This window comes from Hirsutella rhossiliensis (assembly GCF_020360975.1).
Source record: "Hirsutella rhossiliensis strain HR02 chromosome Unknown scaffold00003, whole genome shotgun sequence".
In the NCBI taxonomy this organism is placed as follows: domain Eukaryota; kingdom Fungi; phylum Ascomycota; class Sordariomycetes; order Hypocreales; family Ophiocordycipitaceae; genus Hirsutella; species Hirsutella rhossiliensis.
In genome coordinates, this window is record NW_025408669.1 from 2,021,938 (window position 1) to 2,048,260 (window position 26,323).

A 26,323-nucleotide genomic window follows, 5' to 3' on the forward strand; every position below is an offset into this window, starting at 1 on the left:
AAGCCTGCCAATGCCGTTGAGTGCGCCGCCGCTTGTTCAATCTTACCCATGCAAAAGAATTTCCAAGAAGAAGAACGATGATGAAAAGGGGGGATGGAGTGAGCTCTTGGTATCCAACGTCACAGGAAGAAGCGAGCCATCATGCGCGTCATCAAAAGCCCCCCCTCACCCCCTTCCGCCTCGGAGAATCACCGCTCAGTACAGATCCAACTCGCGCAACCGGAGGCGAAGGTCGCTCTCGGCGTGCGCGGCGACCTGGGCGGCGCCCCTGAGCAGGGCGTGGCGGTCGTCGTCGCCGGCAACAAAGCCGTCGTGCCCGATGCTGACGGCGCCCAGACGCACGAGCGGCGCGGCCGGGTCCCAGCCGCGGCGGTGGCAGATGAGGGCGGTCGCGGCGGCGCTGTCGGATGCGGCGCGCCATCCGCGGCCCGAGACGAGGACGACGGTGAGGCGGTGCTCGGGGGGGGATGGGGGCGTGGACGCGGGAGAGGAGGAGGGTGGAGGTGGCGGAGGAGGGGGAGGCGGGGGAGCGGCTTGGATCCAGGCCTCGATGGCGTCCTTGTTGTCCTTGCTCAGCGGGACGGCGCCGTCGAGGACCCACGAGGGCCAGGGTCCCGGACCGCCGCGGCGGAGGCAAAAGTCGGCGCAGTACGTCTCGAGGCGGATGAAGGCGATGGGCTCGGCCTTGTGGGCGACGGCGTCGCCGTCAATCTCCCACGACAGCACCGAGCCGTCGCCGAAGCCAATCGACATTTCCATGTGCGGCGGCGCGCACACGCCGTCGATGACGGGCGACGCCTCGCCCACGAGGTTGAAGTGGAACAAGGCGCGGGCCCCGGCGCCGTGGTGGTGATCAGGGCCCGGACGCAGCTTCCACGCGAGCCACGTCCAGGACGGAAACGAGGCGCCGTCCATGATGCGGCAAAACGGCCCTCCATCCTCCTCGCCCGCTTCCCCCGAGGCCGCCGTCGTCGCCGGCCGCCGCCACCGACCGTCGGGAATCCAGCCCAGGCCGACGGCCAGGCGATCCGTCTGGCTCACGACCGACGCCACGTTGACAAAGGCATCCGGGTGGAAGAGGGGCAAGCCGAGCAAGTCGCCGACCGGCAAGCCCTCGAGGCGAGCGTAGGCGCGCAGCACGCCGCGGAAGGCGTCGAGCCGGTCCGCGGGCCTGGCCAGCTCGCGCGCCATAAAGGCCTGGATGTGCTCGCGCAGGCGCCCCGGGCGCGCGACCTCCTGGGCGGCGGGGAAGACGCGGCCGGCGCGCCAGACGTCCGGGGCCAGGCGCAGCGGCAGCGCGACGCTCTCGTGGCAGTGCAGCGCGCGGCACTGGAAGTAGGCCTGCGAGGCGCCCAGCACCAGCCGCCGCCGTGAAAGCAGGCCCTCTTGCAGAGTCCAGGCGCGCGTGGCCCACCGCGACGCCGCCACCTCGACGTCGGCCCGCGCCAGCGTCGTGGTGAAGAGGCCCGTCTCCGTCTGCAGCGAGAGCTGCGCCGTCCGCGCCGCGCTCACCCCGCGGATCCCGTCGCCCACGCCCTCGCCCGCCGCCACGATGAGCGTCAGCGCAGACCGCGAGAAGATGGCGCCCAGGAGGCCCACCTGCCGCCACCGCTCGCCCGCGTCCAGCGGCATGAAGCAGTACCGGTCGATCCAGAGGTAGCGAAGCCCCAGCGACAGCGTCAGCGTCACGGCGTCGGCGAAGACGGCCGGCAGGCGGGCGGGCAGCAGCAGGTCGGCGTCGTTGCTGCCGTCCAGTCCGCCGGCTGGCGCGCGGAACGGGGCGCTGGCCTTGTCGTCGGCCTGGCCCCAGACGTAGCTGAGGGTGACGTATTCGAGGGACGGGTCTGAGTCGACGAGGCCAGCGGCGCACACGACGCGCCTCTCCTGGCAGTCGACCAGTCGCAGGCCCGAGATGGGGGCCTCGACCTTGCCGCACGTGGCGCCGTGCATGTCCCTGCAGTAGTCGATCCAGCACCGAGGGACCGCCGGGTCGAGCATCGGCGTCACCACCCTGCCTCGGATCCGCGCCGGCGCGCCCACCCCTGCCCGATACGTCTCGACGTCGTCAGGGTCGCCGGTGGCCTTGACGATGAACCCCCATGGCAGCGCCCTGTGCCTGGCCATGACCTCGCCCAGCACCGACCGCGCCAGCTCGTGCCTCTCGCCCACGCCGTCGAGCCGCTCGAAGGCCTGCCGGATGCGTAGGTAGGGCGTGAACTTGCCCCCGATGGCCAGTCCGTTGGCGCCCGCGCCGAGCATGGCCTGGAAGAAGGCGCAGTAGGGACAGGCCGGCGGCGAGTTCGGCGTCGGCGTGGGCGTCCATGCAAACGTGCCGTCCGTCGAAGCCGGAGGTGAAGGAGGGAGAGCCGGGTGCGGATGGACAACGTGCGCCAACGGGATCCACGGCCGCGGTTGGCCAGGTTTCCAGTCCAGGAGTCGGGGAAATTCGATGGCAGTGCATCTCGCGCATGGCTTGTGCCTCGGCTGCCGCCGCCGAGGACGAGGGCCTGGTGAGTCGGTGCTTACAGCGTCGGCGCTCAAGCCATCGGCCTCGTCATCGCTGCCGCCGCCGTCCTCGTCGTCGCTTTCTCCCTCCTGACTCCCATCGGCAATGATGCGGCCCGCCGTCGCGTTCTCCAGGCTTGCTGTCGCCGTCCTTGGCGCCGAGCCGATGCTGCCGCCGCGTGTTGCTGGTCTCGGCGGCAGCTGGTGCACGTCTGTTGGCGTTCCCGACCGTCGTCTCCCTCCCGGCTCCGAGTCGGGCCGCCGCCTCGACGACAGCAGCATCATGGAGATCTTCTTCTTCATGGCCAAAGTCGGGCTCCCGTTTCAGACCCGGGAGAAGAAAAAAAAGGGTCTCGCTCAGTTCATCACGCAAAGGGTCCGGTGCGTTTTCCCGGGCGGCAGAGGAGCAGGATGGGAGCCAAAAGAAAAATATAGGCAAACAACAAGGCTTGAGCTGGATGTGCTCGTGAAACGCGCAAGCAGAGCACTTCGGATGGAAAGCTGGAGTCGAGAGAGAAACACCCGCGTCGCGCTCTCGTCTCCGAAACCCACCGTACCCGTCCGGTCACTTACTCGTAAACTGGAGCTGACAGCAGCCATATTACATGCATGCGCGCATATACGGCAGACGTGCGCTAGCTGCTCTTCTCTCCATCGGTGACCCCTGTTGGTTCCCCGACATGCCGCCCCAACTCGACCCTATTGCGTGCGGCGAGACGGGGTGGCTTCCTTGGAAGCATTGAATCGTCGTCCATGGATGCCCACGCCCACCGACCGCACTGCACCGCTTCGATTTTCCTGCTTGTGTGAAGGGACGCGCAATCTGCGCTCGTGTGTGCATGTATGCATATATTCACCGTATCCCACTCTGCATTTCAAACGTCGCACTCGGCCATGCACACAGTCCGCCTCCAATCGTCTTGTCCCTCAAGCATACGACAGCGTGTTGTCGACCCCAACCTTGCCCATGACACCTATGCTGGCCTCCCCTCCCGAAACGCAGGGCCCGCGGGCGATTATCTAAAGCTTTTGGTGAGCATATGGCGGTGTTTCGAGTCTGTAAAGGACAATGTCTCACCTCGCCCTCGACCGTTTCGTCCGTTGTCTTGTGAACGCCCTTGTCCCGCATCAAAACCTCAACGCTCGTGGGCGGCGCCCCGAAATGGCCCTTGCCGCTGGAGTCGATTCTGTAGTCGAAAAGGGCGGTTTGGCTGACCGCCCCCGCAACCCGCGCTGCTGCCAGCGCGTAGATGACCCTGGCCCCGGTCAAGATGCGCAGGTCAGAGAGCACTTGGGACGACAGGTAAGGAGTGTCGGCCCCGGCCCGTTCGGCCACGTAGACAAGACGAAGCTTGCCTGGGGTGATGCCGATCGCCGGCCGAGCCTGCGAAGCAAACGCTGAGAGGGCGTTGGTGGGCGAGAGGACGCCGTCTTGAGCGAGGGAGCGCGTCGACAGGCTGTGCGACAATCTTGCCAGCGGGGACCCGAGCTTGCCCATCGACTCCTCGTGTGCTTTGAGAAGCGTGCCGGGACTGGCGACGAGCACCGTAGGGGCGACGCCTTGGGTTGCGAGGACCAGGTCCGACGATCGGCCAGCCACCGAATTGAGCGCAACAGAAGCGTTGGAGTAGAGGGCTGCAAGGGTCAGCACCAGTGTATGGATGTTGGCCAGCGAGTCGGCCGGCAGGAAGAGGTCCGACGGGCCGATTCTCTCCTTGGTCGGAATGGCAGCAATCTGGCCCGCGACCCCAGAGACGAGATTGGCCTGGGTGAAGCGCACCATCTCTTGCAGTTGGCCTGGCTTGGACTGCCAGAAGGTGACGACATCCTGGGGGCTGTGATCGAGATCGAGGGCCGGCAGCTCGGAGCCGACCGAGGCCGCAGACTCGTTGATGATGTCCTGCCAAGTCGCCACGTTGACGCTGCCGCCCGTACCCTCGGGAACCTCGTTCCAGTCCATGTGGCTGCTGCCTTCGTCCACGACCCATATGAGCTGCCTAAGCGATGGGTGGGCTTTGACGACGGCTTCGAACGGAAATGCCCCCGGGGCGGTGACAAGAGTGTCGACGGCCGACCGTTTGAGCATAGAGATGAGCTCGTCGCCGGGGACGTCAAACGGAATCAGGACAGTCGTCAGATTCGGGTAGAAGCTGCAGGCCAGCAGGGCGACCAGCAGCTCGAGCGAGTTAGGCAGGTATATGGCCACCTTGATGCCGCCTTGGTCTGCAATGTGGCGGCCGATGATGGTGATTTGCCTCGTCATGTCCTCTAGACGTCTTGGTTAGCCGCCTGAGACGGGCCTGGGATCTGGCTCCTCCTCACCTAGCTTGTGCTCGACGACGTTCTCGGAGCCCAGGACGGTCAAGACGCGACCCATCGAGCCGCCGTCACCGCCGGAGGCGGCCCTGCGCCAGATATCTCGCAGGTCGCCATCCCGGCCGCGGGACCACTTGGACACACCGGGATCCTTGACATTGAGTCCGGGACACAGGAACATGCCGTGAGGCGCCGCCTGCGATCTATAGACGGCGCTCTCGCCTTCGTTGCGGACCATCGAGGCAACTGACTGCCTGGCCAGCAGCATTGGATGGACGTCCGGGTCGCGCGACGACATGATGCGGTAAGTGATGACAGCCACCAGCAGCGTCATCAGCCCGGTCGAGTAGGCGTTCCATTGGCCGAGAAGGCCGGTCACGCCGGCGTCGAGGCTCTCAAGAAGACCCATGATGGCACCCGCCTGCTTATGCTCGTTGGCTCGTCCGAGAAGACAATTTGGATGAACGTTGGCCTGTCGTAGCGGTGTATTTGTTGCGAGGTGGGAGGCACGTCACATCAGGCGCCGCAAAACCCGCACCTCGGCCTTCGGCGCCACCGCGGCTAACTAATTCTTGCATGTCTGAACAGGCATATGATTGGAGCCTCTAAGGGGTTTGCTAGCAACTCTTCGAGTTACCCATGAAAGACGCTACGCATCCTACCTTACTTGACAAGCTTGCCGAATAAGCATTGTTTGTCCCTTTGCTCAAGCCTTATAACAGGGATGTCAACACTAAAAGCGATAGAGTCTTGAAACTAGTAATACTTAACTTTATTAATTACTCAGGCGTTGGACCAGGGCATTAAAACTTTTGTTTTAGTTTGCGCGTTTGCCTCGTGCGCAACTCTCCAAGTACGCATCGCGAGCTCCACAGGTACACCCGACTTTCTCAAACGCCTCATCAAAGCTAAGTCTGCAAAAAACTCTTTCTTTTTTTATTGGGACTCCTCAGTCCGCTCTGGTTTTCCTGTCTACTTGAACCACGGGCACAGAGAGCGCACCACCATCGCAGTCCGATTCTGCCCTCTCGGGGCTGTGCGGCAAGGCCTCTTCACCCAGCAGCAACTAGGCCGTCGGCCCTGTGCATGTGGCCGTCGCGCAGCGAGAGCTTCTTGATTCCTGCCGTCCGACTCAAAATCCATAACCTGTATCGAGCGGCCTCGCCCATGCTCTCGGAGTCAACGGGGAAAGCCGATCCCATGACCATCCTTCCTCCCATTTTATGCCCATTGCTCTCTCGTCTCTCTATGTGTTGAGAGCTCGTCGGGCACTGTTCCGACCAGAGAACCGAGAAATCCACTTTTGTCTATATCTGCACGGCGATAACATGACCCTCTATCGTGAAAGCGAGAAAAATGCCCTAGGGGGTGGGGAACCCTGGGTAGACGGCAGAAACATGAGAAAACCTTTTCCCTTGTCCAGATCGAGCAGGTCTGGATCTGCGGACACCACGGTTCTGCCAGGTGTCATCGAGTTCCCCAAATCTCGGTCTAAGGGTATCAATCGAGGAGAGAGCCGAAATCAAAAAGAAATGCAATCTATCAGATGCGTCGTGAATGCACCGTGACCGATACTGCCGTTGGCCCGTGTGAACAAAGGCACTCGTCCGTCTTCGCAGGTCATGATGTCGCCGTGTCAAGAAGAACTCAAAAAAGGAAACAATCGAAGTCGAAAAAATATGCGTCAGAAAATGCAGTGATCAAAGCGAGGCGCGTTGAAAGCGTCTAAACATGCCGGTGCGGTTGAGAATCGCGCCGTTGCACCGGCAGACGCAGGTCGATGTTGGACCAGGATGGCGATTACCACCACGACTGGCCGCTCGGGCCTCCCGGGTTGCCGTAGCTGCCACCGCCGCCGCCGTAGCCGCCGCCGTAGCCACCGCCGCTGCCGCCGCCGCTGTAGCCGGAACCTCCCTGAGGACCGCCAAAGCCGCCGCCGCCGCCGCCGTAGCCAGCGCTCTGGGGCGGGCCACCAAAACTGCCACCGCCGCCGCCGAAACCGCCGCCGCCGAACTTGCGGAAATCGCGGTTGGCAGAGCCGCCGCGACCGCCTCCGCCACGGGAGCGGCCACCGCGGCCACCCCCACCACCAAAGGAAGACTCACGAGCAATTGCTTCGAGGAAGGCGGGAACCTCCTGATTTGCCTCCTTAAGCAAATCCATGAGTTCACGAACGACCCCGCGGTTTCCGCGGTTGAAAAAGGCGGTTGCTAAGCCAGTGTTTCCGGCACGGCCGGTACGACCGATTCGGTGCACATAGTCATCAATGTCCGTCGGGAGGTCATAGTTGACGACGTGCGTCACGTTAGGGATATCGAGACCACGGGCAGCAACGGCAGTGGCGACCATGATGGGACAGCGCCCGTTGCGGAAAAATTCAAGAGCACGCTCTCGCTCACGCTGGGTTCGGTCGCCATGGATGGAGGTGGCAGGAAAGCTTTGGTTGATGAGGAAGTCAGACAGAGAGTCGGCCATGCGCTTCGTCTCAACGAAGATGAGCGTCAGTCCACCAGCGTGAGTGTGGAGAATGTCCAAGAGAACGGATCGCTTGTCAACATCTTCGACGAATTCCACCTTCTGGGTGATGTTTTCAGAAGTGGAGCCGACGCGCCCGACGGACAAGAAGACGTAGTCTTTGAGAAAGTCCCTGGCCAGCATCTGGATGTCGCGGGGAAAGGTGGCGGAGAACATGAGCGTTTGACGGTTGGCAACAGAGGGCATATCCTCGCCCTCGACGATGCGACGAATCTGAGGCTCGAAACCCATGTCAAGCATGCGATCAGCCTCGTCGAGCACCAGATATTTGATGTTGCACAGGGAGATGCGGCCTCGCTCTATGAGGTCCACCAATCTGCCAGGAGTGGCAACGAGCAGGTCGCACCCGCGCTCAATTTGGCGGAGCTGGGAGCCGATGTCGGCACCACCATAGACGACGCAGGGACGAACCCAAGAACGGTACGCGAACTTGCGTGACTCATCGTAAATCTGGGAGACGAGCTCTCGGGTTGGGGCAAGAATTAGAGAGGTAGGGTATGCCTTGCGCTGGCGACCAAACTGGCCGGCGGCGGCGCCCGGAGCAGCGGAGGGACCGTTGATGAAGGCTTGGGACAAGATGGGGAAGAGAAAGCCACCAGTCTTGCCGGAACCAGTCTGGGCGCAAGCCATCAGGTCGCGACCGCCCGAGACGATAGGGATTGAGTACTTCTGGACCGGGGTAGGGACCTTGTAGTGAGCCAACTCGATGTTGCGGCACAGGTGCTCGTCCAGAGGAGGGGTGGTGAACTGGTGAACGGGCTCTGGGACATCTTGACCAGAAGCTTCGACGGGGATGTCGTCGTACTTTTCGAAGTTGATGCCAGTGTGCTGCTTGGACGGGTCATCGACAGTGGCACCAAAGAGCTCCCGCTCGATGCGGGCGTTGGCTGGGCCAGGGACGTGCTTCCCATCCCGCCACTGTCCGTCGCCAGAGCCGCGTGCGGTCTGACCGCCTCCTGAGTGGCCTTCGTAACCTCCGCCGGCATAGCCACCACCTCGGCCACCCCAACCGCCACGACGGTTGTTCTGGGGGGGCGCGGGGGCCTCGTTGCCCTGGGGCCAGTTGCCCTGGGGAGCAGCGAAGGCCGCCTGGCTGAGGGAAAAAGTCAGTAAATGGACGAGAGTACAGTTTTCAAGTCGGGGGAGGAGCTTACTTGGCCCAGGCACTGTTGCCGAGTCCGTTGACAGCAGGAGCGCCGTTGGGAGCGGGAGCGGGTGCTGGTGCACCATTGGGACCGCCGTTCGTAGCGGCAGGGGGGCCAGGGCGGTTCCGCATGTGAGGCGGAATGTATGATCGGCGTACGCCGTCAGGGCCAAGGTTGAGCGCACCCATGTTGAGCTGATCCGCCATATTGAAAGAAGGTGGCAGTTGATGTTGGAAGGTCGTCGTCGGCCAAGGCAAAATATTCTCGAGGGATCAAGGCTGGATGACGGTGTCGACGTCCAGATCGGTTGTTGAAAGGCAGAACTCTCTGAAGGAAAAGAGAGTGAGTTTGGTGGCCCCGTCTGTGCGAAAGAGACAGGAGGAATGCGCAACGAGAGAAGACAGAGAGAGCCGCTGCTCCCGATTTTTCTTCCTCAGAAGTGCTGAATATTACGGTGCGGAAACACACGCCGTGTGCTTGCAGACTCCCTCGAAGAACCACGCAGAATCTTCAAAGGAAAGACCAAGGAAAGACGAGAGCGTCTTGTAGAATGATGGGTTGGGGGAGGGAGGATGGAGGATGGGGGAGGGAGGATGGAGGATGGGGGGTGGAGGGTTTTGTGATGGAGAGAGGGAGGTTTGATGTTGTGGCGAAAGGAGGAAAAAAAAGGGAAGGGGAAAAAAAGGGGACGGATGCAGCTGGGAGGCGGAGAGAGACGAGGGCAAAAAAAAGTTAGGAGGGCCAGTGTGAGTGGCTAGAGGGGGAGGCTAAGCCCAAGGAAGGGTCTGAATTTTCTCCTCCGCAATCTTCCTCCCCTCGTCTCGGCTTGACACTGTACCTGTCTCTGGGCTGGGGGGTACGTGCTGTTAGTGTGCGCAGTACCTGCAAAGGAAGCGGTGGTTCCACTGCGGTAGCGGCGGTATCGCGGCCAGTCGCCGTGCAGATGAGGCTGGTTGCTGCCTGCACTGTGCTGTAAACCTGCAGGGCAGCTGTTGATGGTAGCAGGCGCGGACCATTTTGGGTCCGTGGCCGGTACCCCATACTGGTACGTACAGCACCTTGTACGTACCTAAATCACCAGTAAGCACAGTGGGGTACCCGCCGCGCCTGTGCTCGTCGCACTACAGATTCGGCCCCATGTGTTTGGCTGCTCCTCCCGTCCCGTGCCTCCTAGGAGTTCCCTGGAAGCGACCGAGGCTGGAGGAGCCTGATCGCTGAGGGAACTTCTCTGCAGTTTGCCTGGGACCGGTGCAGAGATCGTAAATCCCGGGCGGATGCGGCGGAGGTAATGCAGTCCGTCGAGACTGGAAAAGTACCCTCGTCCAGGTAGAGGTGCGAGGGAGGGGTCTGGGTGCCCGGTACCTTTGCCCCTAACTCGCAGGCACCGTGCCCTCTTTAGGCATGGCTGCCGGTACTTCCACGGGGTGAGTTCAGCAGGGCCCAGGCGATTACGCCTCCTCGCCCCCCGAAACGTCATCATCATCGCTCTGATGTGTGATGATAGCCGGGAGCCCTGCGCAGTGGCTGGTGAAGTGGAAATGCCGCTCACCGCTCTTCCGCCCGTTCTTCTGTTTTCAGGGCGAGCCTGCGGAAAGCAGTAATTCGTCTGATGAAGTTCCTTGGCACGGTGCAGTCAAGTTTTCGCTCCGGAGCAGGTACTGTACGGGAACCTGCACGGCACGGATATCTAATCCAGGGAGCGCTCACAGTGCATACAATAAGACCAGTAGTGCCAAGGATGATCGTGAAAGTCAAGTACGCCAATGCGTCTTGGACCGGCCGTTGCAACTGCTAAGATACGCCTCGCAAACGGCCAAGCAGAATAGCGGGTTAACCACAAACGCGTGTTTCGACCTCGACCAGAAGCTTTTCATGTCCGGCCATACTTGAGGTACAATATGGCTTCCTTTGCCGTACAGATGCCCATGGGATCCCATGTCCTGTTGTCGTTTCCCCAAGGACTCTGTCTCGTCGAGCAGGTCAAGATGGAGAACCGGTAGCCGTGGCTTCTCTCACGAGGCAACCATCAGCCGTTGACATTTCTCAGACAGTTCTCGCAAGGTAGCAAGGTGCTTGCCGTCCCGCAAGCAATTAGCATGTTGGTGCTGGGTATGCAAACAAAGTGGCAGAATATTGAAATGCGTGGAAACCATGGATAACCGACTCACAATCCTTCACGTAGACGAGCTCCAGTTACGAAGAGATCCGCCGAAACTTCCACCTGCTAATGCCTGGGTGGCTTTGTGGACTGACGTCCACCGGTCAGTAAACAATTGGGACGTGTCAGACTAGGCACCAAGATATATTGACTGCATTGAGTCGACTCCAATTAAACGTGGCGTACGAGGTACATACATAGAGACAACATAAGCAAGGCACGAGGACGTATCATGTATGCCAAAACAGTCGTTTCGGGAGCGGCATGCCTATCGCTGCATGATACTGGCCGAGGTGGCTATGGGCTGCGCCGGGAAAGCAACCAAACTCCCAGCGTTGACAAGTCTCCATCGCCAGCCGCTGCAGATGCCTGGCACCAAGCCAAAAGAGATAAAGGCATCGAGAGCGTTGCAAGTTCTCGTCAGCCCGCCCAGCCGACGGCTTGTTCCTTTCACTCCTCGCCGTCCCGTCCTCGGTTCCCCTTAGGCGCACTTCACCACGCGATCATCATCAAACTCAATGTCCACAATCCCGTCTACCTTGATCGCCTTGACCACCACGCCCTTGAAGTCAATCGGTAGCCGCCTTTTGAGCTCATCAATGCACATGGTCAAGATCTTGATGCCTTGTCCGAGGGTGATGTCGGGGTGGTGGTGCTTGTCCAGAATGGACAGGCAGTAGTATCTATTGCAACCAAGTCAGTTGACAAGATCTCGCAAGCGCGGATGTACCTCGCATTACGGTACCAGAATGCGGTGGGTAGACCTACTGTGCGTATCCATGAGCCGCATAGGGCACCTCTGCCAATGACGCCAAGTAGTCAAGCCAGTACAGCGATGGCTTGCCCGAGATGGGGTCTACACCTCCCATTAAGAGGTTCACGTTGTAGGGATGTCGGGATCGCAAGCTCGAGGCCAGCTCTCCTCTGACAAAGTGTGCCAGGCCCGAAGGGGACAGCTCGGCCTCGTTGCGCATAGAGTAGAGCTGGGCATTTCTTTGGATGTATTCGGCGAATTGGACTGCCAAAGCATTAGATCCCGTCGCAAAAGCCCATCGACTCGGCTAGATGCCCTACCTGTGTCTCCCGCCTCGCCGGAGAATGCGAGAAGCGTGTGCTTGTTTAGCGCCCTCGTCTTGTCGTCGGAAGCTTTGAGGATGGTGGCACCGCGCATCGCAGCCTTGGAGGCAGCGATGATGGTGAAGTCCTTGCCCGTGATTCCCAGCAGAACATCCCTAACAAGACGTGTCGGTCAAATGATGCGTTCTGCCAAAGGGCCATGTGCTTACATTGTGACTGATGAGTGGTGTTGTGGTCGCGAGACGTTGTGCTGATGGAATGGCAAGGGGACGGAGGTTGCATGTTGAGGCGAGCTAGATTTACCGAGCTACACTGGCTCTAGGCTGAGAGCTGCTGCGCGTTCAACAGGCAGCTTCTCCGGCGTTTGCCGTCCGCTAGCCCCCAAGGCCGGGATAACTATCTTCCAAAAGTAGCTTTTGATTGGACAGCTTCAACTTCTCGGCGGGGCATCTGGCCCACCTCCCAACTTTTTTTTTCTCAATGAAGCGGCCATGGTAGAAATTCAAATCCACGATCTGGACTGAGAGCCAGCAAGCGCGCCTGGACTAGGTGATCCGCCATGTCGTCCTTCTTCACAGTCCCCGGCTCCCAGAATAAGCGCAAACGACCATTGGCTCCGGATGCTCCAAAGAAGAAGGTTGCTGCTTCCAAGTTTTCGGGGAAACCGGGTGCGAGGGCTTTTTCTGGGGCGACAAAGACGCGAGTTGAGCGGGACGAGTCCATCTCTGGCTCAGACGACGACGACGACGACGACGATGACGACGGCCAGGAAGGTCGCTCCGATGCAAGCGAGGTTACAGACGGATCCGACTCGGATGACGAAGCCGAAACCGCTGCCGAGAAGAGACTGCGATTGGCCGAGCGGTACCTTGAGAATATCAAGGAGCACGTGGACGAGGCCGGCTTTGATGCTGCCGACATTGATCGAGATCTGATCGCAGAGAGGCTGCAAGAGGATGTGGCCGAGACAAAAGGCCGAGTCTATCGCCAGTTGGTCTCCAAGCTGGCCTTCAGCAGTGCCTCCCAAACCTTTTACCGAACCAACACCAACGCCGTCACGTCCATTGCCGCCTGCGCACCCTACTTCTACACCGTCACGAAAGATCTATATTTGCACAAATGGAGGACGCAAGACCTTCCTCAACATCAGTACCCCCAGACCACAAAACGAAAATCCAAAAAAGCGCCGGCCCCGCCGAGGAAACGGCCTGAGCTGGTGTCGTGGGTCAGAGGGAGCCAGGGCAAAAGCAAAGACAAGAAGTATCAGAGGCACGTCGGCCAGATACTGGCTGTTGCGGCGTCTCCAGATGGGAAATATGTGGTGACAGGGGGCGAGGATCGCAAGCTCATTGTCTACGATGCTGCATCATTGAAACCGATCAAGGTCTTGACGCACCACCGGGACGCCATCACTGGGCTGGCGTTTCGCCGGGGAACAAACCAGCTTTACTCTGCGTCGAAAGATCGCACAGTCAAAGTATGGAGTCTGGATGAACTGGCGTATGTCGAGACGCTCTTTGGCCACCAAGATGTGGTGGTGGACGTGGACGCGCTTGCCCAAGAGCGGTGCGTCAGCGTCGGGGCTCGAGATCGTACAGCTCGACTCTGGAAAGTCATGGAGGAGACTCAGTTGGTCTTTCGAGGCGGCGCAGTGGACAAGAAACCGCGACCAGGTATCGATCCGCGCTCCCTCCTGCATGAGGGCAGCATGGACCGCATTGCCATGATCGACGATGACCTCTTCGTCACCGGCAGCGACAACGGTGCCATCGCCCTGTGGAGCGTCCAGAAGAAGAAACCCGTCTACATTGAGGCGCTCGCCCATGGTATAGACCCGCCGCTGGCTCCTTGTCAGGCCTCGGCCGAGGAGCACCCTGACAGCAAGGAGGTGCCGGCGCCGACGCCCCGCTGGATCACAGCCCTCAAAACAATTCCCTACTCGGACGTCATCCTTAGCGGCAGCTGGGATGGCCACATCCGCGTATGGAAGCTTTCCGATGATAAGAAGAAGATTGAACATGTCGGCGTCTTGGGGGATCACCAGCAGGACAACGAGGAGGCAGATGGTCAAACAAATGGAGACGTTGGCGAGGCCCATGCGGCTCAGTCGCGACGGGCCATTCCAGGCATCATCAATGACATTGCCGTGTTTGAGCGAGGCGAGCGTGGCAAGGACGGGCTGTGTGTCGTGGCGGCCGTGGCCAAGGAGCATCGCCTGGGCCGGTGGAAGGTCTGCAAGAATGTTCGCAACGGAGGTGTCATTTTTGAGGTGCCCAGGGTCCAGCTGGTGAATGGAGCGCATGGGGGCTCTGACGCAGACGAGGAAGAGGACAAGGAGTTATAGCGCGGCGCAATACCAACAAAACTGGGTGGCTTTGCCAGTTGAAGGGCTTTCAAGGATGTTGGACAGGGCACCTACGTGATTGACGCCTCCCCATGGCGGTAGTACACCACTCTTTCTTATTCCTCCCTTGTGGTTCGCGACAGTCTTGAGTGTTTGGACTTGGCGGCCTGCTTCCAAGAAAAGGGATTTCGTATAGCTCTACCCTGGCTCAAACGTGACCCGAACTCTTGATGCCAATGAAAGACCCGAACCTCGGCACCACAAGATCCTGTGGCACAGTTCCCGCGGACATGGCAGGTATAGTTAGTTATTGGCTGGAGGTGTGAGTGTATTCATCGATCTGGAGTGTATCCCACACCACGGAGCGATGTGCAATGCAGATGCGTGTTGCTAAGCGCATTAACCTTGCTTGCCGAACCCAGAAACAGCTCCGTGTCAGTGGCACGTATATACTCCTTACCGTCGTGAGGGCTCCCCTCCCTCTTAGTCAGCCGCGCCCACACCTTCTCTCCGTGCCCTCCTAAAAAGGCTAGTTTGCTTATTCCTCTGCAGCCTCTCTCTTCACACACAAGCAACTAGAAAGATGTACCGTCAACTTTCCGGCATCTCCATTGGTCTGATTCCCTGCTCCCTGCCGCACTCAGAAGGAAGCTCTCGCGGCAGTCCGACTTGGGCGATCCGCGCTGGGTTGTGTGTCTCATCAGTGGCACATGTCCAGGCCTTGTTGCGCCCCGCAGCCACATCCCAGTGGGGCCTAGGCCCGCCTGACCCTCTGAAATACTCCCGTCCCTTTCAGTGCCCCCCATTTCTCCCACATCGCAGTGAGCACCGCCACCGTCCTCAGTGCCGTGCCAGAATCAACCGCCATTGTCCGGAGCATTGCTCTGGCACCACGACAAGACCCCTGGCCACGCGTCGGAGTCGACGCCTTCCCCTCCTTCGAGAGCATACGAACCGCGGCAATCGTTGCGGAACCTGCCCAGGCCCGTCCTCAAGTCGCGACGGACAGCAACGTTGAATCGACCCCCGAGCACCCCACATCACGACGACGCAAACCTGGACTGCCACGCCAGCAAATCACAGGCTCACAGGTCGGACCGGAAAGAAGGAGCGGCGTCAAGGATACCTCGATGGGAGTACGGCTAGTCCGACCTCTCCATCCGTCAGCCCGGCACTGACATCAAAAAGTCCGTTGCAACGATACCACTCGCTCAAACACCACTCGTTCCCAGACTATGGGTCAGTCCGTTCGACCACTAGATGCAACGGTCCGAGTTGGTCTTCTTGACTGATCCGTCCGTCCACAGGACTTCCGCCCGAAGGATGGTCGGGGGCCCTCAATTGTTGGTATGATGTGTTTCTGCTCGACATATTTGCTGTCGATAGGTACTGACATGTTCCAAGAAGACGATCAACGGCAGGTCGGCCGGCCCTGTCAACACTTTGAACGAAAGTCATACTGCAAAGCGGCTGAGATCTGGTGGGCCTGGTCCCACCCAAACCGCCATCGCAAGCCCCTACTTTCCTGCGCCAAAGCAAGCCGCCCTCGACCTCACCGGTTCAAGTCCGCTCGATGATCCCTTTGACCTGAGAAGCACCTCGAGCTCTGTGAAGACGATTTCTGGCCCTTCGCAGAACGTCGAGGAGTTTCGCAACGCACAGCTCAAGCCGACATGCGGTTCCACTCGCAAGCGGAAAAGTCGTATGTCGAGCTCGCAAACACTCGCCGACACGCCCAGAAAGCGAGACGCTCACCTTGCGATATCTTCGCCCCCGCGAGACGCCCGACGGACTGCAGTCGAGAGCCCCGACGCTCTTGCTAACAATCAGCACCCGTCAGCGGCCCATGTGGTCTCCGACATCCAATCTACTTCTCCTGCGAAACGGCGATCGCAACGCTCAGACCTGACGACGCCTCCAATCAAGACCCATAAGCCGCAGGCTCCAGCGGAAACCATCTGCGACTCTGAGGATGAGCTCAGCTTCGAGCCTAACAATAATCGGAAGAGACCTAACAATTTTTCCGGCATTCGACAACCGCAGCGGCGGGCCAATCTCAGGGGCGACATCCAGCCCGCCTTCTCTGGCATCCCTCGTCAGCATCAGGCAAGACTTCCACCACACCAGCAAGCAATGGTCATCAAGAGCGCAGCTTGTGGCAAGGAATCTTATGAAAGCGACGACCAGCAGCGCAAGCAGATAATCCTCCACCCCTCCGGCCACTTTGAATTGGTTCCCATGACAGCCAATGGCGAACGGTCAGCGTTGGAGTGGCTGCACATCAATGTCCAAACTTGTCACATCCTGCAACACGCCGGAGGAAAGAGTGCCTACGTCGTTATACATCGTTCGATGGTAGGATCGATCAAACCAAAGCTCTATTTGGAATTCACGACCAGCCAAGGCGCCTCGTATCTGGCATCAGTCTTGTCCAGCATAACTTACGAAACTAAAACTCCGTAAGTCGAGGGCCCTGGGCGAATTGCTCCTGACGCCGGACTAGACTGACAGCGTCTAGATATGAACTCGAGGTCATGGTGCGAAGAGCCATGTCAAATGCAAGTCTGTATGCAAAGCCACCGAGCAGGCTCCCCGTGTATACCAAATCACCACAAGAAGCCGAAAGCAACGAGATACCCTGGTCGATGGCTCGTTCTAGTCGAGCGGCGAATGAGGACAATGGCTCAAGACGCGAGAAGATAACTGACAAAATGTGCGGACCATCCGACAACCAGCCTGTCGTCGCCACTGAGGAGGAAGACGTCCCTTCAACGAGCAATCACATTCAAACGCGGCGGACGAGAAGGTCGTCTCCCGCTCCTGTCGCCCGCCAGCAGAGCCCGGACCGCTGGACCAGCAAGAATCCTGACTGGAGGAAGAATTGGCACAGATCGCTTGTATTTCCTGCCACGGGGAAGAACAGGGCGACCGTGGATGACGATGATATTCTCCGACTCGACGAGGGGGAGTTTTTGAACGACAATCTCATCAGCTTCTACCTCCGTTACTTGCAGGACAGGCTCGAAAAGGAGCAACCGGAATTGCTCAAGAAAGTCTACATCTTCAGCACATTCTTCTTTGAGAAGCTCAGGTCGACCAGGGGAAAGATCAACTACGAAGGCGTCAAGGCATGGACGACCAAGTTCGACCTGTTCTCCCACGACTATGTCATCGTGCCTGTCAACGAGCACGCGCACTGGTATTTGGCCATTATTTGCAACGTCCCAAACGCCCTCGGCGGTGTCCCGGCCCAAGCCGACGTGGAGGTGATAGACGTATCGCAAGACTCCCCGGGACTTGACGTGCCTGGTCCTTCCCCGAAGAATTCAGCAAGACCGACCCAGCCGACCTCGACTAACCCCGGCTGCAGAACACCGAGTAGTGGCGGCTCACAGAAGTTGGATCCCCGGCAACCCAAGATCGTCACACTCGACTCCCTCGGCTCCCAACACCCTCCTACTTGCAAAGCCCTGAAGGACTATCTTGCTGAAGAGGCCAAGGATAAGAAGGGGGTTGACCTGGCCGTGATTCCTAATGGGATGAAGGCCAGAGAAATCCCACAGCAAGACAATTTCTGCGATTGCGGAGTCTTCGTTTTAGGGTACGTGGAGGAGTTCTTGAAAGACCCCGACGGTGTTGCCCGCAAACTACTCCAGAAAGAGAGTCTCGGATGGGACATGCAGGCCCCGTCGCTGCTTCGAGACAGTATCCGCGCACTGCTTTTCGACCTTCAACAAGCGCAGCAATTGCGACTCGACAAGGAGAAGGAAGAAAAGCGCAGGTCGGCGGCAAAGAAGAAGGCTGCGAAGCAGGAGAAGCCTCGAAGCCCCCAGTCGCCTGTCACTGCTCCCCAAGCCTCGCCGAAAGTCAGTAGTCCTGCACGTGACGCGAAAGCTCCTACCGCAGGCAAAGGTGCTTGCGCCGAGGAGATTAAGAGCGATTCGGGTGCGGAGGCTTTCTTTTCGGCACAGTCGTCGCCCGACGAGAAGCCATCCAAGGAAGGGGCCACTCTGGAGAAAAACAAGCCGCCCGATGACAGGATGTCTGAACCGAAATTCGTCACCACGCTCCCAACCACGCCGGACCCGACATGTTCGGGCGCTGGGTCTTGTCTGGGAGGTGTAGCGGAAGAGGAGCCGAGGCGACCCAGCTACTACTACGACGGTATTGATCCGTTCGGGGGCTGACCTGACGGCCAGACGGGCCGTCGGTTGAAGTTGTGATGATAGGTAACTAGCTAGTCGTGAGAGCAAATTATACCCAATACTTGTAGCCATACTCTTCCCTGACCGCCCGCAACACATCAGCAAAGTATGGGTGGCCATGGCACGTATGGGAGTCGCCCAAATGTACGATCTACGTCGAATGTTGGAATGCGGTCCATCCGACCGTCCCCTCGGCCTGTCTGACCAACTCAACCAGGCCAACCTGTTCGTCCAACAGCAACAGAAGCATGGCCCAACTTAGGAATATGATGCGACCGATCATATTGATTTGGCCTTACAGAAAGCGGCTCGACCATGGATGGGACAATAGGACCAGAGGCAAGGAATAACAACGAAGTCTATATGAGCATACTTTCTTTGGCTGGGGGCTCGCCGTGGTATTTGCCCGGAATGGCGTACGTCGGGGTTGAAGTTACTGCCACTCTGGCAAACCTTCTTCGCCTTGTCATGCAAAACTTCAAGCATTCAAGACCGCACAACGAGCCCTTTGGCCTGAGAAGCTCGGCGGCGCGGCTCTTGTAGCCGTAGCCTCTCTGAACCTACTTTAAGATTCAGCCCCTGGATCGGGTCACGAGGCGAGAAGTGGCGGCGACAAGCATCTCATTAAGCTCACACAGCCACTGTTCCAAGACCATGGTGGCTTTTAGGCTCGCGATGTCGAGTTGAGCCAGTTGAGCAGTCGCCCATGACGGATCAGTAGCTGATGTCTGGCTCCGACTTCTTATAAATCCACCCCTTTTCCCATGCTCAAACCACGTCTTCGACTCAGCATAGCTTTGTTCGGTCAATCTCGCATTTGCCATCCCTTCTCACAATATGGAAACGATGATGCGGAGCCTTGCCATTAGAGCAAAGCGCCGAGTTCCTCGGGCCGGGCCGCTGCAAAAGAATTGCGCCCTGCTCCAGATGCCGGTTGAAATTATCCTCCTCATCTCGGACGAGCTGCCCAAACACGGCCAAGTTGTGCTCTCGCAGACCTGTCTTGATCTCCGAGCGATCCTCGACCACCACCTACACCTCAGTGGAGCACGCCTCAGCCCCGAGCAGCAACTAGAGTACCTGGCCTGCCTCGCCCGGGATGAGCCCAATTGGTGGGTGTGCGAGAGGTGCATCAGTCTCCATTATGTCACCTGCCTGGACATGGTCAGGGTATGCCTCCCTTGCCCGGGGGAGAGATATCTTGCCAGTTATGCTTCAAACCAGCTTACCCTCAACCACCACCACGTCCAACTGGCGCTGAAATACAGCCGCATGGGCGGCGGCGATGTGAAACTCAGAGTGTATCTTGCGAGACTGTTGGCTCCAGAATTTAGACACACGAGATCTTCATCTCGGCAGCCGTCACATAGCCTCGACGGCAAATTCTGGACCTACCCTAAGATTGCCGGAGGTAGATACCTCGTGCTATCTGTACGGCAGTACGACCAGATATGCCTGGACGTGCCCGTCTCGCGGAAGAGCCTGGCTCGGATTAGGGCGTGCGAGCACCTCCATAACAGCTTCGAGCTCGACTACGCATGGAACGAGGGCCCGTTGCCGGCCCTACACCCTTTCCACGGGCTGATGAATGCGCTGGACGAGGCCTTTGCCTCGCAAGGCGAGACTGAGATTCGCGGCTCTTGCTCCTTCTGCACGACCGATTTTTCAGTAACGGCATCGTCCGAGCGCGTTACCCTGCGTGTCTGGCAGGACCTCGGTGGCGAGGGCTCTCCCAACAACCCGGCCTGGAGGGTTCATTCTGTCCGTGGCGGGACCAGCCGGTTCGACGTGGTTCGGCACGAGCCTGGAAGCATTCGGGCGCTCTACGGGGAGGACGTTGGAACCGGGGGTGAAGAGACGACGAAAGGGAAGAAAGGGAGCGGAATTGATGGTCTGATCAGGAAGGCGTGCAGGGCCCGCTACCTTCAGCGACTGGGACTGAGTAAGAACAAGAAGTAAAGCGCTGGTGAGCCTTGAAGAAGAAGGAGGAGAAGGTTGCGAGACTCTTGATATTTGTCTGCCCTCAAGTGACGTGGTTGTTTCGTGGCCAGATAGCTCATGAACTGATGAAAGTAGGTATTTCGTCCATAACTCCATGCAGCTTGCAAGGCGGCTGAAGACGCAAGGCTACCCTATACCGACGAGGTATCAAGGTACCGTATACGGATAACACCTTCCCCTGTTTTCTTACTTTCTTGGCATGCAATTGTTAAGAAAGTAGCGCAATTTCCCACCAACTCGCCTAACAACTGCACGTTAATCATTCCAGCCGCGCTTTGCGCTGGCTTCGGCAGCAGCCATGGCATCTGCCACGAGCTCGCATGCCAGCCCCGATCCTTTGATCTGGGTGTCCATACCCGCCCAACCTCGCGCGATTAGCCCGTGCATCTCAGCTTCGACACAGTTCCCCATTGCGAGCCGTCCCATTGGTCTCACATCCGCGTTTCGGCGACCGGCGGCGACGCCGTCCTCGCCCTTATCAGACTCTCCAATGCCGCCGCTACGGAAGGAGCGCAGCGTGAATCCACCCCGAACCGGCCTGGCTCGGCCGAGTCCGTTAACCTCCAGCCGGTCTCGATCGTTGAAGCTGCCAACAAGCTCGCAGTTGAACAAACAAATGCCTACAACGCCAAAATGACAGTGTTCCGAGCCTTTTGTGAATCGTTCGAACAGACTGCGAAACAATACACGTCCGGCCTTGAACACAGCTTTGCGGAACAATTTTCCAACAGCTTCCTCGACTTTTGGAAGCAGGCGCTCTCCGACCTCAATTCCGCACCCGCCCCGACCTACAGCAGCGTCGCCGCCGGTCGCCCTGCAAGCCAGCCCCTCGGGGGCCACACTCCCACGGCCGCCGCAGCCCCGCAACAGCAACGACCACAACAACCAATCTCCCGTCTCCAGGGACGACCAATCCCCGCCCCACCAAAAGAAGACCTCCGTGTTTTCGTGCGGCTCGATGCCGAAGCGCCGGCGCGAGACCACAGCAGCTACGCAATTCGGACCCACATCGCCGCCAAAGTCGGCATCGACTTGCACCGGGTCCCGGCAGCTTTCAAGGTAAACCGGATGGGCCATCCGAACAACGGACGCTACCATCAGGGACCTCATCGTCCAGCGACAGTCGGAATGGTCCGAGGACCTAGACGCGACCTCGGTGGAGATTAGTCACAAATGGTACACGTACGTCGTGCCCAACTGCCCCGAAGACTTACGGACTTGCAGGGCAATGAAGTCAACTACGAGGCGGCCGTCAAAGACGAAATCGCCTGCCAGACCGGGCTCACACCCATCAGCATCCGTCCCAGCCGGCACGATTCAAGCGACCTTCCGAGTAAGACGCTTATTGTGTCCTTCCTCGAGCCTACCCAGAGACCTTGGAGACTTTTGGCTCCAGCCGACTTGCCCGACACATCGTCAGATCCAGCATGCCCAGCCAGTGCAACAAATGCTGGGATTTCCACGCTCGACACAGCTGTGACCGACAACCGTCCTGCAAGCGTTGCGGAAGGAACGGCCATGACGGTGAAACCTGCGTAGCCCTCGAGCAGTGCGCAAACTGCCTCGGACCCCATTCCGCAGATTTCTCGAAATGCCCTGCACGCCCCAAGCGATCACACGGCGTCATTCGCCGCCTGACGAAGGAGGAGAAAACCTCGTCCGACAGATGGGCACCCAACTATTTGCTCAGCGGAAGCAACAGTTCGAGCGCATAGACCAACCCGAACAGCTAGAACGAGACTCCTCCGAGATTCTCAATTCCATAGCTCCGAGCACTGCTCAGCCCGACGACCAGGAAGCCGAGCACCCAGATGACAGGTCACGGGGCAGGAGCGAAACCTCAGTCCTAAGCTCGACCAGGACCATGTCTCCGCCATTCATTATGGTAACCACGACACCTCAGCCTCAGAGCGAGGGCAACGAATCTAGACCAGCTTCCCTTCAAAGAAGCGACGCATCAGCCCCATTGCACTATCTCCATGACGAGACATCCCGCGTGAACCAAAGCGACAAGAAGACCCTGCGAGTCTTCCAAGCTAACGTAGGCAAGATCTCGCCAGCACATGACTGCGCCCTTGCCCTCGCCGACTCTGAACGATACGACATAGTGCTCCTCCAGGAGCCGTGGACGGAAGCCAAGGACGGCCGATGTCTTACCAAAACCCACCCAGCCTACGATACCTTCTCCCCAGTCGACAGCTGGGACGACAACAGCACCCGACCTCGAGTAATGACCTATGTCCGGCGGAGTCCCTGCCTGATGACAGATCAGAGGAGGCCTGTGGCGACCCGCGACATTCTCTGGCTCACCATCAACAACATAACAGTAGTAAACTTCTATCGACAACCGCACTACGATGAAGCACTGGAGATGCTCCTCCAGTGGACCACACCAGGAAGGTGCCTAGTAGCAGGCGACTTCAACGCCAAACACAGTAGCTGGCAAACCGGCCGGCTCGATGGCCGAGGTGACGACATCGCCTTTTGGGCCTCTGAGAACGGCCTTAGCTTGCTCAACCCTGCCGATGTGCCAACGAACCCACATGGCAACACAATAGACCTCGCCTTCTCCAACATACCACTATCCGAAGCTGTCGTGGAGGAACACCTGGCCACCAGCTCTGACCACTTCACGCTCAGCGTGACACTCGCTGACCTGGCTCCGGCCTCGGTGCCGCTAGGAAAGGTCCGCCTCACCTCTGACGACGAGCTCGCTCGTTTCGCCGAAATGGTCGATTCCGGAGCAACAGCTATCCCGGCCGCGGCCTCGTCTCCCCAAGAGCTTGATTCCCTGGCGTTGGCGCTCGTGGAACTTCTCCAACTGGCAGCCAAGGCCGCCGGTCGCCCCGTCCGCAAAGGGGGCACGCAGCGCGCCCTGGTGGACAGAAGAATGCGCCCTCGCCGCGGCGGAATACCGCGCGATTAGGAGAGTCTACCCTCTCGGCTTCAATCGGGAAGTCCAGCTTGCAAAGAGAGACTTCCAGAAAGTCGTGCGGCGAGCCAAAAGACATTACTGGCGCAATCTGATCGACAGCTTCACTGACAGCGCCTCCATATTCAAAGCGGTCCGATGGCTGAGATCACCGGGCGCTTTCCAGCCTCCGCCCCCTGCAAGTAGGCGATGTAGTTTACGAGACGCAGCTTGACAAAGCCAATGCCCTACGGCGGGCGACGCTCGAGCGGCGCACGGCGGACGACGACATCCCAGATCCGTGGATCCCAGTCGACACAACGAAAACCGTTCCCTTCACGCAACAGGCGTCACTTGAGGAAGTGCGCGACGCAACCCTACGGACAGGAAACACGTCTCCCGGCCCCGACAGCATCACGGTACAAATGCTCAAGGCGGTATGGCATATTATCGGAAGCCACGTCCAGCGGCTGTACGAAGGCTGCCTCACCATCGGCCATCACCCGAAGCCGTTCAGAGAGGCCGAAGTAGTCATGATAACAAAACCAGGCCGAAGGAACCTCTCGACCCCTCGTGCCTGGCGACCCATCTCCTACTGTCCTGCCTAGGCAAAGGTCTCGAGCGGCTCATCGCACGCCGCCTGGCATGGGCCTCCGTCCACTACGGAGTCCTCCATTCACAACAAGCTGGCGCTCTCCCGAAGAGATCTGCCGTTGACCTTGTTGCCGCTCTGCTGCATGACATTGAAGAGGCGTTTGCCCGCGGACAAGTTGCCACGTTGGTGACTATGGACATCCAGGAGCCTTCGACACTGTCCTCCGCAACAGGCTGATCCTTCGCCTCCGTGAGCAGGGGTGGCCAGAACATCTCGCTCGATGGGCTGGTTCTTTCATGCATGACCGCTCGGCGCGCGTCAGATACCAGGACACTACCACGCCCAGCTCGCCTCTCCAATGCGGCCTCCCCCAGGGATCACCAGTCTCGCCCATCCTTTTCTGTTGTACACGGAACCAATTTACCGCCTAGGGAAGCCGAAGGGCGCTTCGGCTACGCAGACGACACGGGTATCCTATGCATAGGTAACTCCTGGAGAAGACAGCCGAGAGCGTCGCGCTATGTAAACGAACTTGTGGCCTGGGGCGCCGCCAACGGCATCGCCTTCGACCCGATGAAGACTGAGGTCATGCATTTCTGTCGAAGCAAACCTAAAGTTGCCCGCCTATATTTCACGGCGACTCAGAGAAGCGCCCTGACCGAGCACTGCGATGGCTAGGCATCTGGCTCGACAGCACCCTGTCGTTCAAGACACACGTGGAAAAGTGGACAGCCAAGGCACAGGTCGTGGCCTATCACTTGAAAAGTCTGGCAAACACCAAACATGGTCCTCTTCCCGGTGCCGTTCGCAGAGCCGTAAGAGCATGTATCGAACCGGTGCTGCTCCACGGCACCGAGGCATGGTACCCCGGATTAACCAGCCCGCGATGGACCCAGCCAGCAAAGAAGGACCATCCGGGATACAGCAACTCATCCGAAAGATGAACAAGTCGCTTCACACATCCATCCGAGCCATCCTGCCTGTTTGGAGGACGACGCCGATCAATGCCCTCCATCGAGAGCGGCATTCCACCGGTGATACAACTGCTCGAGGGGCGTCGCATGCGCTTCGCGGCCCGCCTCAAGTCTCTCGATGAAGCCCATCCGCTTGCGAAACGTACAGTCCGGCCCAAGCCCCCTGTCATCCACAGGTCGATCAAACTGAAGTACCAGGTGCCGCGAGAAGGCTTCCGGACCCGACTTCGACGCAGTGACCAGCTGCTGCCTTGCAGCAGGCGGCCAATTCTCCTCCTCGCCGCTTCGGCGACGATCAGGCGCTGCCTCTGCAAACCGCCCCGAAAGACCAGTCAGCAGCGGATTTCCGCATTTGGCTCCGGTCAGTGCCACCACACACTCTGGTCGTCTACTCAGACGGATCGCTCTCCTCGGATGCAGCGGTCGGTTATGGCTATGCCATCCATCTGGATGGGCAAACCGTCCTAAGTGGCTGCGGCCGACTTGGGCCCGCTGAGGTTTTTGATGCGGAAGCGAAAGGCGCGCTCGAGGGCCTGCGCGCTGCCCTAAGCCTCCCACGATCGCAGAGGGTAGTCGTTTGTCTCGACAACATCGCGGCGGCAACATGCCTCAGAGGCATGCCGGCAGACTCCTCCCAGGATGTCTTCCTCGAGTTCCAGGCCCTGGCCACAGCACACGGTGCCACGGAGGTCCGCTGGATCCCCGGCCACACCAGCATCCCAGGCAACGAGCAGGCCGATGCCTTAGCGAAAGCAGGAACCTCTCAACCCGAGCCCGCAGGCGCTGTCCCGACACTGGCATATCTGCGCAGGGCTGCTAGGCAGCAGCCTGTGCGCATTTAAAGCCTGGTGGGAAGCCTCCGCACCCGAACAGTACAAGCCACTGCACCTTAAGCCGACGACCGGCTGCCCCCTGGAGCTCAAACTCCCCCGACCGCTTCTCCACCACCTGCTTGCAGCCAGAACCCGTCACGGGGACTTTGCCGACTACCACGAGAGGTTCAACCACGACGATGCGCGACTGACGTGCTCATGTGGCCGACGAAAAGAGCCAAACCATGTCTTTTATTGCCGAAAGATCGAGCCGCGGCATCGGATGAGGCTGACGCCTCACCTACTGCAGCAGTCAATCGCGCAATAGGCAGAGACTTCGACAGGTTCGTCAAGCTGGCGAAGGCGTCCTCCTTCTTTGAATGGGCTTGCCTCGCCACTAGGCGGCTGCATCACACCTTTCCTCACCTCTTCCTTTGTTCAAATCCCCCCCGGATTCGGCCAGGCAGAGGGTGCTGCAACACCCTTTGCCCGGCCGGGCCAACTGAGGCTGCGCTCTGCAGTCTCCGACAACGGTCCCTTGGAGACCAAAACTGAATGGCGATCTCACCGCCGCGCCTGCACGACCCGCTGACGGGCACCAGGTTCAACACGGAGCGCCTCAGAGCCGATGAAATGCTGGATGGTGGTTGTTTACGTTTGCGAGAGGAGACTGTAGACAGCCTACTAGCTCAGCACGTCCTGTGCCCCACCGGGACCTGAGCGGCCTCACGGCCGCTGGACGGAA

General features: G+C 59.3%; 7 protein-coding genes across 7 annotated transcripts; 3 read left to right on the forward strand and 4 right to left on the reverse strand.

The window, feature by feature from the left end:
• Positions 1 to 195: 195 nt before the first annotated feature.
• Positions 196 to 2,808, reverse strand: HRG_03148 (heterokaryon incompatibility protein (HET) domain-containing protein; the record flags this gene model as incomplete). Its single annotated transcript, XM_044861619.1, has 1 exon — positions 196 to 2,808. The coding sequence occupies one exon, from the start codon at positions 2,806 to 2,808 to the stop codon at positions 196 to 198; it is 2,613 nt and encodes an 870-aa protein (XP_044722645.1).
• Positions 2,809 to 3,432: 624 nt separating this feature from the next.
• HRG_03149 (amp-dependent synthetase ligase) lies at positions 3,433 to 5,230 on the reverse strand (the record flags this gene model as incomplete). The annotated part of the gene is made up of 4 exons (XM_044861620.1): positions 3,433 to 3,525; positions 3,584 to 4,219; positions 4,286 to 4,773; positions 4,828 to 5,230. 4 exons carry the CDS (start codon positions 5,228 to 5,230, stop codon positions 3,433 to 3,435), a joined length of 1,620 nt encoding a protein of 539 aa, XP_044722646.1.
• Positions 5,231 to 6,621: 1,391 nt separating this feature from the next.
• HRG_03150 (DEAD/DEAH box helicase domain-containing protein) lies at positions 6,622 to 8,707 on the reverse strand (the record flags this gene model as incomplete). Its single annotated transcript, XM_044861621.1, has 3 exons — positions 6,622 to 8,312; positions 8,367 to 8,449; positions 8,511 to 8,707. The coding sequence occupies 3 exons, from the start codon at positions 8,705 to 8,707 to the stop codon at positions 6,622 to 6,624; spliced, it is 1,971 nt and encodes a 656-aa protein (XP_044722647.1).
• Positions 8,708 to 11,140: 2,433 nt separating this feature from the next.
• Positions 11,141 to 12,018, reverse strand: HRG_03151 (proteasome subunit domain-containing protein; the record flags this gene model as incomplete). Its single annotated transcript, XM_044861622.1, has 4 exons — positions 11,141 to 11,342; positions 11,428 to 11,677; positions 11,734 to 11,891; positions 11,954 to 12,018. The coding sequence occupies 4 exons, from the start codon at positions 12,016 to 12,018 to the stop codon at positions 11,141 to 11,143; spliced, it is 675 nt and encodes a 224-aa protein (XP_044722648.1).
• A 277-nt stretch (positions 12,019 to 12,295) lies between these two features.
• Positions 12,296 to 14,080, forward strand: HRG_03152 (putative WD repeat-containing protein C2E1P5.05; the record flags this gene model as incomplete). The annotated part of the gene is made up of 2 exons (XM_044861623.1): positions 12,296 to 12,373; positions 12,434 to 14,080. 2 exons carry the CDS (start codon positions 12,296 to 12,298, stop codon positions 14,078 to 14,080), a joined length of 1,725 nt encoding a protein of 574 aa, XP_044722649.1.
• Positions 14,081 to 15,403: 1,323 nt separating this feature from the next.
• HRG_03153 (sentrin-specific protease) lies at positions 15,404 to 18,267 on the forward strand (the record flags this gene model as incomplete). Its single annotated transcript, XM_044861624.1, has 4 exons — positions 15,404 to 15,427; positions 15,485 to 15,782; positions 15,921 to 16,539; positions 16,599 to 18,267. The coding sequence occupies 4 exons, from the start codon at positions 15,404 to 15,406 to the stop codon at positions 18,265 to 18,267; spliced, it is 2,610 nt and encodes an 869-aa protein (XP_044722650.1).
• An 855-nt stretch (positions 18,268 to 19,122) lies between these two features.
• Positions 19,123 to 25,608, forward strand: HRG_03154 (endonuclease-reverse transcriptase domain-containing protein; the record flags this gene model as incomplete). Its single annotated transcript, XM_044861625.1, has 15 exons — positions 19,123 to 19,455; positions 19,510 to 20,076; positions 20,665 to 21,345; positions 21,511 to 21,619; positions 21,761 to 21,810; positions 21,953 to 23,164; positions 23,333 to 23,351; positions 23,405 to 23,634; positions 23,901 to 23,974; positions 24,025 to 24,041; positions 24,115 to 24,261; positions 24,471 to 24,607; positions 25,024 to 25,297; positions 25,394 to 25,444; positions 25,514 to 25,608. 15 exons carry the CDS (start codon positions 19,123 to 19,125, stop codon positions 25,606 to 25,608), a joined length of 3,996 nt encoding a protein of 1,331 aa, XP_044722651.1.
• Between the last annotated feature and the right edge of the window lie 715 nt (positions 25,609 to 26,323).